The 15,283-nt window shown below is 45.2% G+C and overlaps 1 protein-coding gene across 1 annotated transcript in view; it reads right to left on the minus strand.

Annotated features, from left to right (window-relative positions):
• Positions 1–15,283, minus strand: part of LOC105715500 (Fc receptor-like protein 6) — a 30,831-nt gene that overhangs the window by 3,915 nt on the left and 11,633 nt on the right. The window contains exons 2-4 of the mRNA XM_064370818.1: positions 9,061–9,327; positions 8,295–8,579; positions 7,824–8,138 (exon numbers count right to left, since the gene is read on the minus strand). Coding sequence (XP_064226888.1) covers positions 7,824–8,138; positions 8,295–8,579; positions 9,061–9,327 — 867 coding nt within the window. The remainder of the gene's footprint in view (positions 1–7,823; positions 8,139–8,294; positions 8,580–9,060; positions 9,328–15,283) is intronic.

Here is a 15,283-nt window from a genome sequence, read left to right on the forward strand (position 1 = left end):
GGCCAAAACTCGGGTCTCCTGGTGTCTTGCTGGTAGAATTTTACTTGATTAAACAAATTTGAGAAGTAACAAAACTACCTGGCATATAGAAAGCCTCCAGTGTGATTATTATTGTTGATGTCATCATTAATTTGTATTTTTATTCCTTTGTTGTTATTAATTTGTATTTGAGACTGAAGGCACACAAAGAAAGCACAAAAGAAACGGAGGGGAGTGGCCAGAGGAAAGCTGTGGGCTGCTCAGACAGGTCTGCACATGATGCCATTTTTCTTGGTTAATTCAGCACTTTTCACAGTACAGGCTCAAATTCTAACTCATCAATGTCCCAGAGTTGATCAGAATCTGGAATACTGCTTCATTTTATCAGAGGTGTCATCAAACTGACATATAAAATTAGCCATTCATCTTACAAATATTTATCAAGCTTCAATTAAATGCCAGGCACCATTCTAGGTGTGGGATGCAGCAGTGAACAGGAAAACTTGAAGCTTACATTATCATCAGGGTCAAGGTTGGGGGAGGATAAGCAATACACAACAAACAGATCTGTAGCATCAGGTGATAAAGTACCGTGAGGAAAAACAAGGCAGGATAAAGGAACACCAAGGGATGGGGGCAAGAAGCCTTCTTTGGTTAGAGTTCTGGTCAAATACGCCAGTTGTAGCTCCATTGCCCTGACATTCTCTCCTTGTACACAGTCAGTATGAGGAGCTGTCAATAGAAGGCTGCCTAGGGAACATGGTGCTAGAGAAAAGGAGATGAGCTAAGATTCAGCACTCTGATGACTATCTATGGTGTCCATCTCCCTTCTGTGAGGTTGCCTGATGCTGAGTCTGGCTGACAGAGTCCCTAGACAGGACTTGAATGGGCACTGTCAGGGTGTATACTTCCATGACTCTCCTTTTGCAATAGGTCCACAACACCCACCTCATTTTTCTAATAATGTACATAGCTTCATTTTATTATTTGTTTTGTTAGGGATAATTTGCACACCTCATCTTTGATCCACTAAATATTGTCTTAATACTTTGGAACTCAGAAGGCAATATCATTGTTTCCTTTTCCAGGGGTATTCACTTCCCTTACCCCCCACATTACAATGTTTCTTTTTAAGAATACTTAAATAATACTTAATTGACAAATTATAATTATATTATATTTATATAGTACGATGTGATGTTTTGATACATGTCTATAATTCAGAGTGATTAAATCAAGCTAATTAACATATCCATCACTTCACTTTCTTGATATTTTTGTGATGATACATTTGAAATTGCTCTCTTAGTTATTTTGAAATATATAACATATTATCATTGATTACAGTCATCCTGCTGTGCAGCAGATCTCATAACTTATTCTTCTTGTCCAGCTGAAACTTTGTACCCTTGGATCGGTAATTCCCCATTCCTTCGCTCCTCCCCTACCCACTGCCTCTAGGAACCATTATTCTTCCACAGATTCAAATTTTTTTTTTTTTTTTTAAGGCTAGTCAAGTGAAGCAGTGGGAGTGGAGAAGGAACAAAGAAATCTGTAACTGGTTGTGATCAATTAGTTGTAAACACCACTGCACTCGGACCAGCCTCAACTTTTTTTACATTCCACATCTAAATGAGATCATGCATTATTTATCTTTCTGTGCCCAGCTTATTTCACTTAGCATAGTATCATCTAGATTCATTCATGTTGTTCAAAATGACAGAATTTCATTCTTTTTAAAAGTTGAATAGTATTCCATTGTGTGTATACACCTCATTTTCTTTATCTATTTATCCACTGATGGACATTTAGATTGATTTCACATCTTATCGATTGTATATAATGCTACAGTAAACATGGGAGTTCATGTTAAAGGGATATCCCTTCAACATAGTTATTTTAATTCCTTTGGATATATTCCCAGAAGTGGGATTGTTGGATCATAGGGAAGTTACATTTTTAGTTTTTTGAGAAACCTCCATACTGTTTTCTATAACAGCTGTACTAATTTACATTCCTACTAACAGTGTACAAGTGTTCCCTTTTTTCTGTGTCTTTGTCAATACATGTTATCTTTTAGCATTTTGGTAAAAGCCGTTCTAACAGGTGTGAAGTGATACCTCATCGAGGTTTTAATTTGCATTTCCTTAGTGATTAGTGATGCTGAGCATTTTTTAATGAACCTGTTAGCCATTTGAATACCTTCTTTTGAGAAGTGTCTGTTCAAGTCCTTTGCCCATTTTTTAATCAAGTTACTTGTTTTTTTGCTAATGAGTTGTTTGGATTCTTCATATTTTTGGATATTAACTCCTAATCAGATGTATAGCTTGAAAATACTTTTCCCATTCCGTGGGTCTCTTCACTTTGTTGTTTTCATTTTGCTATGCATAAACATTTTAGTTTTATGCAATCCCATTTGTTTATTTTGCTTTTGTTGCCTGAACTGTCAGAGTCAAATCCAAAAAAGTCTTGTCCAGACCAGTGTTAATGAGGGTTTCCCCTCATGCTTTCTTCTAGTAGTTTTACAGTGTCAAGTCTTACATTTAAAGTCTTTCCTCCATTTTGAGTTAATTTTTATGCATAGTGGAAGATAAAGGACTAATTTCATTCTTCTGTATGTGGATAACCAGCTTTCCTGCACAGTTTATTGAATAGATTGTCCTTTCCTCATTGTAGGCTTTTGGTACCTTTGTCAAAAATCAATCAACTACAAATGCATTGGTTTATTTCTGTTCCATTGGTTGATGGATCTGTTTTTATGGCATTACGATGTTGTTTTTATTACAATTGCTTTATAATATACTTTAAATTTAAGTTCTGCAATGCCTTTAGCTTTGTTATTTTTGTTCAAAATTATTTTGGCCATTTTTGGTCTTTTGTTTTTCCCTACGAATTCAGGGATTTGTTTTTTGATTCCTGTGAAAAGTGACATTGGAATAAAATTAAAAATAGGGATTGCATTGAATCTGTAGACTCCTTTGGGTTAATTATGGACATTATAACAGTATTAACTTTTCCAATCCATGAATATGGAATATCTTGCCATTTATGTGTGTTTTCATCCATTCTTTCATTAGTGTTTTATAGTTTTCAGTATATAAGTCTTTCACCTCCTAAGTTAAATTTACATCTATTTTATCTTTTATTGCTATTGTAAATTGGATGGTTCCTAATTTTCTTTTTGGATAGCCTGTTATTAGCATACAGAAATGCTACTAATTTTTGTGTGTTGATTTTGTATTCTGCAACTTTATGGAATTTATCAGTTCTAAGAGTTTTTGATTGAGTCTTTAGTGTGTGTATATATATATATATATATATATGATCATGTCATCAGCAAATGAAGGCAATTTCTCTTCTTCCTTTCCTATTAAGATGCCTTCTATTTCTTTCTCTTGAAGAATTGCTCTAGCTAGGACTTTGAGAACTATGTTGAAAAGGAGTAGTGAAAGTGGACATCCTTGTTGTGCTTCTGATATTAGAAGCAAAGCTTTCAACTTTTCTCCATTGAGTATAATATTAGCTGTGGGCTTGTCATATATGGGTTTTATTGTGTTGAGGTACATTCCCCCATACTTACTCTGTTGAGAGCTGTTCACAACACCTCATCTCATTTTTGTAGTTCTTTAGGGGTAACATGCATGCCTCATCTCTGATGTACCAAGTATGTACTTAACACTTTGAGATTCAGAAGGCAATCTCATTTTCCCTTTTCTCAGGGCTACTCACTCCTCTCCTTCCCATTAAATATTTTCCATTATCACATGCAAGATCCTCTCTCTTCCCTGTCAAGTTCCCCAAATGCCTTGCCAGATACAATGGTTTTGTGGCACCCATGGCCCTCTGCTCTCTTGGTCAAATCCTTCTTTGAAGGGGAGAGAGAGACTGCCTGGGATTCTGACTTTGGAACGTTGGAGGTGGCTTGGAGTTTGAGTCATTGGACTGTGAGGCAGGATTTTCTATGTTTGAGAGGTTTCTTCCTCTGAGGGGAGAAAGCGTGGTAGCAGTGCACCAACAATGGAGATATTTTCTTCTAATCTACAGAAATGGTTTAGAATTAGGGAAGGACTAGGCATGGTGGTTCACGCCTGTAATCCCAATACTTTGGGAGGCCAAGTGGGGTGGATCACCTGAGGTTAGGAGTTCAAGACCAGCCTGGCCAACATGGTGAAACTCTGTCTCAAAAAAAAAAAAATCAGCCAGGTGTGGTGGCAGGCACCTGTAATCCCAGCTACTCGGGAGGCTGAGGCAGGAGAATCGCTTGAACTCAGGAGGCACAGGTTGCAGTGAGCTGAGATCTCACCACTGCACTCCAGCCTGAGCGATGGAGCAAGACTCCATCTCAAAGAAAAAACAAAAAGAAGAAGAAGAAGAAAGAGCAGAAGAAGAAGAAGAGGAGAAGTAGGGGAGGGCTTGGGGATTCCCTCTCAAACTTCTAGAAGAGGAAATGAGAAACAGAAGGAGAAGTGGAGGGTTAAGGAGCAACCTCTATACTGCTCTCTGCATGGAGCAAGAAGAGGTGGAGAGTAGTTTTCTATGATGGACAATTTCTAGCACTAGGGATAGCCAATTTTGCTGACTGTGGCTAGCTGTGTGGGGGGATGGAGAAGGGGGGATGGGGTATAGTCCCTAATTCTCTACCTTTCCAAGCTCACCTTATGAAGTATTATCCAAAGGCTATGCAACTAAGTCCCTCCTTTAGAACAGTGGCTACTGAACTTTAAAAAAAAATCCATGCAAACTTTCCTCAATAGAAATGTTACAAGAAAACCAATATGATAAAAAAAATAAAATAAACTGTTCTTGTAGAAGTTGGAGGGAGTAGCCCATCTCAGCACTTCACGTAAACCCCAAGGCAATGCCTTGGAGCCTTAAGGATTCTAGGGAGCTCCTCTGCTCAGGGATTGCAGATGAGCAAAAAATGGGGCAGCATTGGCAGGTGTAATTCCTGGGCTTTCATCTCTATTTCAACTAGAATAGCTGGACTTTCACCTAGTTACATATTGGGCTTATGAAAATATTTCCTGGACAGGGGAGAGGAATATTACCCTTAAAAAAATGCTCCCATGCTCTACTCAAAATCCTTTAAAATAGTGTTTATTGACTGGGCATGGTAGTTCATGCCTGAAATCCCACCACTTTGGGAGGCTGAGGCAGGCAGATCACTTGAGCCCAGAAGTTCAAGACTCGCCTGGGCAACATGGCAAAACACAGTCTCTACCAAAAATACAAAATCAGCTGGGCATGGTGCACTTCTGTAGTCCCAGCTACTCAGGCAACTGAGGTGGGAGGATGGCGTGAGGCCAGGGGTGAAGGGGGAGTGGAGATTACAGTGAGCCATGATCGCAGCTCCTTACTCCAGAGTGGGTGATAGAGCAAGACTCTGTCTCAATCCGTCAATCAATCGAATGTTTATCACCTTTTTTTATAGCCTTAAAACAACAAAAGCATGCCATATGCTTCTATACATAATTATGGCTCAGTCTGGCACAGGTCCTCCAAGTTGGGATTTCTACCTCCACTGAGAATCACTAAGTTTAGCTCAATGATCAGAAAGACAAAACCCAAGCCACCTCATATGGGGATGGTGCAGACTTGTTCCCCTGAAATGTTTTGTTGCAATCAATGACCATAGCTTGTGTCAAAGACTGTTATAAAGCAGGAATATTCAGTGGGGCTTTGGAAAAGATAAGGCTAAAGATGCTGTTCATTATCACACAGTGTTTTCTTGAGAAAAAATGCCTCCCAGTGGTAGGAACAGGAGGGCCATTTCTCTAAGCAGCCCTGTGATTTTACAGTAGACTTTATTGCCCTCTTGGAGTTGCTGCTGGAAAGCAGAAAGCTGCATTTGTAGCCCTCCTGTAGCCATGGATCAAACACTAAAACATCGTTTGGATACTGAGCTTGTTCCTTGCTGCGACTTATTTTCCTATCCTGCTTTCTTCTGACCTCATCTTCCTAACTGGTATTTTATCTTGCGACAGTGTGTACATTTTATAAGACGTGTGAGAGTTTAGCCAAGTGTACAGTTAGAGAGAACACAGTCCACACAGGACCGCCCTTGCTTCTGACACCTATTGCAAGTTCAAGGAGTTCCAAAACCTACTCTCAGTTTTAATAATTTGCTACAAGGATTCACAGAATACAATGAAAGCTGTTATATTCATGGTTATGTCTTATTGTAGGGAAAGGATACAGATTAAAATCAGCCTGGGAAAGAAGCACACAGAGTCCAGGGAAGTACTAAGTATGTCCTCTCCCATGGAGTTGGGATGGGGTACTCTCCTGGCATCAGTGTGTGACAACACACACACAATATTTCCAACCAGGAAAGCTCGGCCAAGCCTCAGAATTTTTACTAGGACTAAATCATACGCTGCCCACGTGGCTGACTGTCAGTCACCAGCCCTTCCAAAGGTCAGGCTGATATCTTTGGTCTCCAGTCCCTCTGGAGGTAGAAATGACAGTACTTAGCCCAAATCCCCCATCATAAATCACACTGTTGAACTGCCTGATGGCCAAGGCCCCTGGACAAACAAAGATGCTCTTATCAGGTATGGCATCCCGGGGCCTAGAGATCGGCACCCCATAGCGGGGGGCAAAGGTCAGACCTCTCTCTGGGAGAGATTGATTCTTTGCTAGGGAACTTGTAAGATTCACCTTTCAAACAAGGCAACAAGAAGGAAGGAAGGAACAAACCAACCAATCAAACCAAATCAGTCCGGTATGGCCAGACTCCTGAATCCTGCCCTGCACTGACAATGACGCTGCTGGAGAACAAGGTCCCTCGGGGAGAAATCCAGGGCAAAGGATTCTAGCAGGGACTCTCTGTGCCCACAGCCAATGAGCCCCTTTATGAGCTGGTACCCTGGGCTGGAGAAGGGGCTTAAGGGTGCCACCCAGCTCTGAGTGAGGTGAGGAGAGAGAGCTCATAGAGTCCTCTGAGACCAAGGAAGCTGCAGAATGCTGACACACATTGAGACTGACTTGCACTCATTCTGTCACCTCACTTTATTGGGTAAGATTCCCAGGCATGGAAGGTTAGGACATGCAGTAGAAAGTGGGAGTCCTGGCAGCTTTGCAGGACCATTTGGAAAGGATGCGGGGTCAGGGTCACAGTTGACACCCAGGCCCCAGAGCCTTAGAGCTACTTTCACGAATCTTCAGGCCACACCTAGACAAAACCGCTATTGTTTCTCCCCTGGCACTATGAGGAGTTCTGGGGAACTCAGAGGCCTGTGATTCCCCCAAAAAATACAAAAACAAAAGAAAAAACAAACCAACCAACCCTGTTTGTAAGGCCACAGAGCTTCCTCTGCAGAACGGCATACAGACCCGTATCAATGGCTCACCCCAGCAGCAAAGGGGAAGAAGGAAATGTAGATGGCTCAGAGGGGAGGGTGCCTAGAGAGCCTGGAGAGTCATGAGGGCCAAGCCGAGGATTCTGGGCTCCTGCAGGTCTCCCAAGCCCACCTGCACACGGGACTCCAGCTCCTTCCACCTCTCTGTTCCCATCCTGTGTGTGCCTCGAGCTCTGCCCCCGCCCCCACCCCACCCCTCACACACACCCTATGGCCTCACTGCAGGAGAGAAGTTGCCTATGTCTCAGGCCAAGACCTAGAAGGCTCAGAGTTGGTGAGACCACAGGAAACCAGTTCTCTAGAAGGATCCACAACTTCTATGGTTGTGAAAAGAGGACACGTCTCACTGCTTGAGTCCTGTTGCCCTTTCTTGTTTTCCTAATGCTTGAGATTCCTCTTCCTCCACACATCTGCCCCTCCAAGCTCCCCTCACTCCATGCCAGGCTGCTGAGGGTGCAGTGATGAGTGAACTGTTATCCTAACCTCCAGGGCTCTGAGCCCAGTTAGAGGACAAGATGCACCAACAAGGGAGAGCTTTTGGTCTCACTCCTCTGCAGACTCTGTTCTCAGCCTCACAGGACGGGATCCCAGCATCATGCTCTGACGTCACTGGGAAGAGGAGGGTGGCGTTTCCCCCACAGGGAGCTGAGTGGTTCCCCACAATCTTCTCATCAAGGTAGAATGAATACCGGATTGGAGGGGAGCCTTTCTGGGCCTCGCAGAGGAGCTGCACCATGTCCCCCGCAGCAGGGTCAGCAGGCCCATGGTGCAGAGTGAGCACAGGGCGGGACACAGGAGCTGGGACACACATTGGGTGGGAGGCTCAGCCTGACCACCCAGGACCCTGGCTTCCTCCTCTCCCAGGGACCCTTCCTCCAACTTCCTTCCTCCCAGGGGGTCCCACTGCCCCGCGCCCAGACCCCTGGGTGTGTCTCCCCACCCTCGTGCACTTACCCCACACTCTGACCTCCAGCTGGGGGCTCTGCTTCTGGACCTGGCCACCCTCAAGGGCTGCCTCACACCTGTAAAGCCCAGAGTCTCCCCCCTTGACTCCTGGGATGCAGAGTTCTGGGTGGGGGCCCCTGTCCTGCAAGGTGCGGCCGTCTTTGTGGAAGGAGATGAGGAGCCTCAAGGCTGACCTCAGGGGGTGTAGCTTTGTCTGACATCTCAGGGTCACCAGGCTCCCCTCTCGGGGCTCAGGAGAGGGGATGGCACTCAGCACAGGAGGCGGGAACAGCTCTGGGGAGATGCAGGCCCAGGGCTCAGGAGACAAGTCCATGGTGGTGAAGCCCCAGGAGGCTGAGACCTGAGCTTCTACTCATCCCAGGCTGCAGCCTGGGGACCCTGATGGGAGGCAGTTTCATCCCCAGGACCTGTCCTCTTGTCCTCACCCACAAGCTTTGAAATGACTCCCTCACAGCCAGTGGGGGCCTTCGAGGTCCTCTAGTCCACAGAGGGGAAGGGTGAGCCTGGACTGGTCCATCCTCTTCCCAGCATCCCCTCCCAGTGATCTCCCTGCTCCTTCCCCTAGTTCCAGATGTGTCCCGTGGTGGGGAGGGGGACATTCATACAACGTCTTGGGAAACCTCAGGGCCCCACACATTGGTCCAGCATGAGGGGCAGCCAGAGACAGGGGTCCTGCCCAGAGAGCTACTGACCCCTAGAGACAGGACCCCTGAGTGGCACCTCCTGCCCCACAAACTCCCAGCTGGTGACTCACCTTGGACTTGAACCATGGCAGCCTCTGAAGTTTGTGAGAATGTCTGTGAAATATACATCACCTGCCCGGTGCAGCGGTACTGGCCATGGCTCTGCACTGTTGCTGCTCCCATGGACAGAGTCTGCTTTCCTTCAGAGAAACGAAGGACTTTCCCATCTTTGTAGAACTTTACCTGAGACAGTGGTATATTCTTCCGTCCCTGACATCGCAGAGTCAGGGCATCTCCTTCAAACACAGGGTTTGGCCAGGCTTGGAGGTGCAGCCAGTCTGTGAGACACAGAAACAGGGAAACCCTGGAGCAGCAGGTCCCATGGGTCACTTCTCTCCCTCTGTCCCCCAGCCTAAGGCCTCTGCTGGGGATGGAGGCCCTTGGGTGGCACCGGTGCAGCGTCTCTGTCTCCAGTCCTTCATGCCGGCCAGGGCAGGGCAGGTCTGGACTTCCTTCACTCCCTCTCCTTCCTTTCCTTCTTTCCTCCCTTTCCTTCTTCTCCCCTTCCTCTTCCCTTCTCATCTGCCTCTATCCTTTCCCTTTTCTTCTCCCTTTTTCTCCCCCCCGATCCTACCATATATCGGGTTTTCCTCCCCATTGACATGTTTGGTTCCAGCTGGAATCATCCTAATTATGTAGCTATCTGATTCCTCTTGCATAGATTCCAATTTCTTCACGCTTCACATGCTGCCCTAGTCCAGGCTGACCCAATAGTCCCCACCTCTAGTGACAGCTCCAGGTCCAGACCTGTGAGAATCCAGGGATTGAGGGAGCCTGATCCGGCTCACTCCTACCTTCCTCCTCAAAGGCTCCCGGAGGTCCAGACTCTATCAATGCCCCAGGCCAATACCCATCCCCAGCAGGGGCTCCAGTTTTCTCCCCAGCCATACAGAGGCCTGGTCCTATCTGTTCTCATCCTCAACTTAACTTCTCTGCCCTGATTGGGCAGGACAAGGGGTCTCTCCACAGGTGTGGAGTTGCCCACAAGTAAGATTGCCTCAAGAGCCAAACGCCATGGCTAGGAGTCAGGCCTGAGGATCGTGACAAAGGATGGCAGAAATGGGATTTGTGGAAGAGTTCCCTTCTCATTCCCATTGTGAGCAAAAACACAGGTGTAATCAGCCTCTTCCTGGACCATAGGCATCTTCCATCACTCCTGGAACTTATGAGGCTCACAGGGCCACTTGTGCACAGGCCCAGTGTTCAAACCTGGTTCCTCTATTACCAACAACCACAAAGCACTTGGGTTTCCAAGTGTGCTCAAACTCCTTCCCCAAGCAGTAACATAGGTAACTCCCTGGGAGTCTCAATACTCAGATATATGTCAGAGTTCTCACCTCTTCAACAAAGGTAATGATTCGATGGAAGGCAGAGAAGCAGGATTTAATTCATTCATTGACTTATTCATTCACCAATCATTTATTTATTTATTTACTGAGATGCAGTCTTGCCCTGTCCCCTAGGCTGGAGTGCAATGGCGCAATCTCGGCTCACTGCAACCTCTGCCTCCCGAGTTCAAACAATTCTCCTGCTCAGCCTCCTGAGTAGCTGGGATTACAGGCACCCATTACCATGCCCAGCTAATTTTTGTATTTTTAGTAGAGATGGGGTTTCACCATGTTGGCCAGGCTGGTTTTGAACTCCTGACCTCGTGATCCGCCCGCCTCGGCCTCCCAAAGTGCTGGGATTACAGGCGTGAGCCACCGCACCCAGCCTCATCAATCATTTATTGAGAACCTCTACATGCCAGGCCCTCAGGTATACCCTGGTTCACAGTGTAGAAGGTAAGAAAAGAGACAAAGTGTTACAAGTGTGACAGAGGGGGCCCAGAGAGGAACTGCTTAATTCTACCTGGGGAGGACACCCAAAGAGGTGAGTTCGCCTTGACCTCATCTTGAAAGACAAGTATTCAATATAAGGGAGATGTAGGGAGAGGCCGTTTCAAGATGTAGCCACAGGAGCAAGGACACAGCCAGGAGTAGCCTGGGAACTGGTAGAATGTGGCATGGCTGGAGAGGCAGGCTGTGAAGAGGGTGTGCTAAGAAGTAAGCCTGTGGAGGCAGTAATCAGACGAATTCAAACTACACCAGAGCGGTGGAAAGGAAAGGAGGGATTTGAGATTGGGAGTAATAGACTCAAACTTGCATTTGAGATCCTGTGGCTGCCAAGTAAAGAATGATCAGAACAGGGTGAGAAAAAGACAGTGAGCCTATTGCAATTGCCTGGACAAGAGAGGGAGGTGTCAGCTAAAACAAGGGCAGTGAGGTGGAAAGGAGGGCGCAGACCTGACACTAAGGAGATACAATCTACAAGACTTGATGATACAGACTTGAAGATTTGATGGATGTGAGGGGCAAAGAAGAGGGAGGAATTGAGGATAATAGGAAATTGAGGACAAGACGCTGATCTGCAGGAAAATGTGAGTTAAAATGTATCCATCTTCAGATGAGGTGTTCTTGGCATGGCCAGGTGAAGATATCCCTCAGTTCAGAGTCTGTACATAACTTCAGGGTCCATTCTGGGCTGGAGATAGAGACTTGGGAGTCATTTATATTTGGTGGTGCTTGAAGCCAGCTGTGTGGATGGAGCACTCCAGAACTCAAGGAAGTAGTGTAGATTGTAGTGTGTGTAAGTTATTTTTACCCTTTTACTTTTTATATATAAAGAATATCTATATAATATACATGGCTTAAAATAGCACAAGTGTAAAAACAACTAAGATGTTTATTAATAAGGAATTTGTGAAATAAATTATGGTCCAGCCACATAATGAAATAAAATATAGCCATGAGAAAGAACAAGGCTGATCCATAAATACCTATGTGGAATGAGCCCAAGATAAAGTGTTAGTGAAAAACATGAAAAGCAATGTGTGAAACCATGTGTACAGTGCACCTCCATTTGAATATAAAAAGAAACACTCATACATATTCACACACCTATATATGATTGCATATGCATTAAAATGTTTAGACTGGGTAACCAACTCATGGGTTAAGGTATGTGCTTCTTTGTTCTTTTTTAAAAATTTACTGTTTTTGCCATATCCACATATATGTTTCAATCAAAAAGCTAGATTAAATAAAATATTCCAATCTTTTTTATTTCCCCATATAGCTTTCAATAAACCTCTCTTGACATCACCTGAGAATGGGTCCATTCCCTGCAACTGAAGATTCTAAGGAACTGAGTTTCTCAGTATACAATGGGAATGGCTGGGAGGAGATGAAGAGTAGAAGACAGTATCAAGAATCCAGAACCCAGCACAGTAGTGTTCACCTGTAGTCCTCACTACTCAGATTCCTTGAGCCCAGGAGTTTGAGTCCAGCCGGGCAACATACTGAGACCCCATCTGTCTTTAAAAAAAAAAAAAAAGGGCCGGGCGCGGTGTCTCAAGCCTGTAATCCCAGCACTTTGGGAGGCCGAGGCGGGTGGATCATGAGGTCAAGATATCGAGACCATCCTGGTCAACATGGTGAAACCCCGTCTCTACTAATACAAAAAAATTAGCTGGGCATGGTGGTGTGTGCCTGTAATCCCAGCTGCTCAGGAGGCTGAGGCAGGAGAATTGCCTGAACCCAGGAGGCAGAGGTTGCAGTGAGCCGAGATCGCGCCATTGCACTCCAGCCTGGGTAACAAGAGCAAAGCTCCGTCTCAAAAAAAAAAAAAGGAAAAGAAAAAATACAGGAGATTGTAGCTTAGGGGAAGAGTAGGTGAAAAGATGAACAATGTGAATGTGACTGGAAAGATTTCCTAACCTCTCCAGAACTGGGCTCTTCCGTAAGGTAGGTAAAGGAACAAGCATAGCCACCTGGGTCACGGATGCTAAGATGACATCCACACAGGTCAGGAATTGAGAAGAAAGGCAGATGAGGAAGCATAAACTGTATCTTATAAGACAGATTCCTAGCACTCTTTTCTTTTTAAGTTTCCTTTTTGCTTTCCCTAGTCCTGCATTTTTGTTGAAGGCAGAAGATTAAAGAAAGAATGGCTGAGCTGATATCCTTGGAGTTACAGGCTGAGGTCCCAGGTAGTATTGGAAGACATGAGGTTAGCAGATGTAGTCTTTACTTCGGGAGAAAAAGAAGAGTTTTCTGCTACAAGTTGGTTCTTGTCTCTTTTCTACCCTCCTCCCATGCCATCTCCCCAGTTATAGAAAAGATTAGTCATGTCCCTGAGGATTAGCTCCCTATAGGGCCAGTGACAGGATACTTCAGCTATTGCTGGAAGGGCTAGGACTTCAGTTGGTAGAGAAGCCTGGTGTAAATGGAAGAAAATGACCAGAGAAAAGAAGAATGTGCCTAGGTGTAGATGTTTGCCACCAGGAACCAGGGAGGGAAAGGACCCTGAGACTTTCTTACCTAGACACAGACCACAGCCCTGTGCAGATAGGCACAAAAGCCAGGGCTCAGTAAGACGGAGACTCAGCCAGACAGCTGTTCCCTCAGACAGATAATTTCCAAACAGCTCGAGCGGTCAGAATGGGACATGAACACAGGCATACTCATGGAGACATGCAGGAATGTGAGATCAAAGGCTTGCCAAACTTTCCATCACGGGGGCCTGCCATGGAGAAAAGGGAGGGGGTGAGATGAGACAATAAGGACCTCCTGACAGAAAGAGTGGATAGAAGTGGGACTGGTGCATACAGGAGGATCTCTGGGCTCCCTCCCTCCCTCTCCCTACACAGATTTGAGAAGTGCCAGCCCCCACCACTGCCCCATCCCACCAGGTCATAGTTCCTACTAAGTTGCATAGGAACATTTCTGCACTGCATCCTGGCCATCCTGGCTTTAGGGTCTCCACAGAGTGAGCCCATGTCATGCCCCTCCCCACTTCAGGAGGAGCAAGACAAAAAGACTAAATGAGACCTCAGCTATGACCATCTCGTCCTCCAAAAAGAAGCAGGCAGGATAAGACTCAGGGGTGAGAGAGGCGGGTAGAAGCAGGGAATTTAATAAAGGAGACCTTGACTTTAGTGTTAATTGTTAGGAAGAAGGTGGCTCTTAAGACAGGGCTCCAGATCTGATAAGGTGGGTCTCAGGCAAATGGGAAGATTTCCTAATCTCTCCAGAACCTGGCTCTACTTTAAGGTAGGTAGATGGACAAGTGTAGCCACCTGGGTCACAGATGCAAAGAATGGCATCCAGACAGGCCAGCAGCTAAGAAGGAAGACAGATGAGGATGTATAAACTGTATCTTATAAGACAGATTCCTGGCACTATCTTCTTATTTAAGTTTCCCTATTGTTTTCCCTAGTCTTTAATAAAAACTTGTCTGAAGGTACCAAGATGTGTTGAAGGGGAAGCAATGTTCTCCAAAGTCCAGCATGGTAGACATCAGTGGTGGTAACCAAGGAGAGACCCCAAGGGAAGGTGAACCTCAAAAATGGAACCTCGAGTCTATGTCGTCCAGCTGCCCTCGCCACTAAGAAATCCTTGTTCCCACCCAACATCAGTGGCTCTGAGTTTGGTTACTAGAAACGAAGAGAGAATTTTCTTGTAAAGATATAGACAGAGCAGTCCCTGACTTTCCCCTCTTGCAGGAAGGAGGGATTCTCCCATTCCATACCATCTTCCCCCAACGCTGGCCCCAGAAATACTTAATTTGACTATAAGAAAATAAAGATTGTTTTCGGTTTGAGGGCATAGGGATCCATTTATCCTTATTCTTTATGAGGCACTAAATTAGCCTTGTATGTTATCAAATGTGTCTCATCAATGCAGTCAGCACTGTTTCATTTTAACTTCTGTTCGGTGATGTTCAGTTTTCTGAATGTCTGGATCACTTAGCATGAGCAGAAAACCTTGCAAAATTGGCGTGGGTAAGGGAAAGTTGTAATTATGGTTACAGGGCAGGAGGAGCAGAGGCTGCCTAGGCGACATGGTTTGAGGTGTTTAGGAAAAGCCCGTCTCAGGCACCTCGCTCCAGGACACCGCCCAACACACGTGAAATTCCACTGATGGTTTTTGGTTGCCACTATGTTCCTCAAGTTCTTCTTTGAATATGCAAATACTGCTAGGAAAATAAGAAAAATCATATCATATCTCTGTTGTGAAACTGGTCTAAGACGTTTATAAATGTTCAGAAAAAAATGTAAAACTCCTTGGGTAAGCAGGCTTAGATGAAACTGTGAGTTCAAGTTGGCAAATGTGCACACTTAGCATTTAAAGCCAAGTGCTTTAAATCAATCTGAGCTTCAAAAGGCAATAGTTAAAAGTCGAAGTATAGTAG

This window comes from Aotus nancymaae, unplaced genomic scaffold (genome assembly GCF_030222135.1).
Source record: "Aotus nancymaae isolate 86718 unplaced genomic scaffold, 86718_ANA_hifiasm-v0.15.2.pri h1tg000108l, whole genome shotgun sequence".
In the NCBI taxonomy this organism is placed as follows: Eukaryota; Metazoa; Chordata; class Mammalia; order Primates; family Aotidae; genus Aotus; species Aotus nancymaae.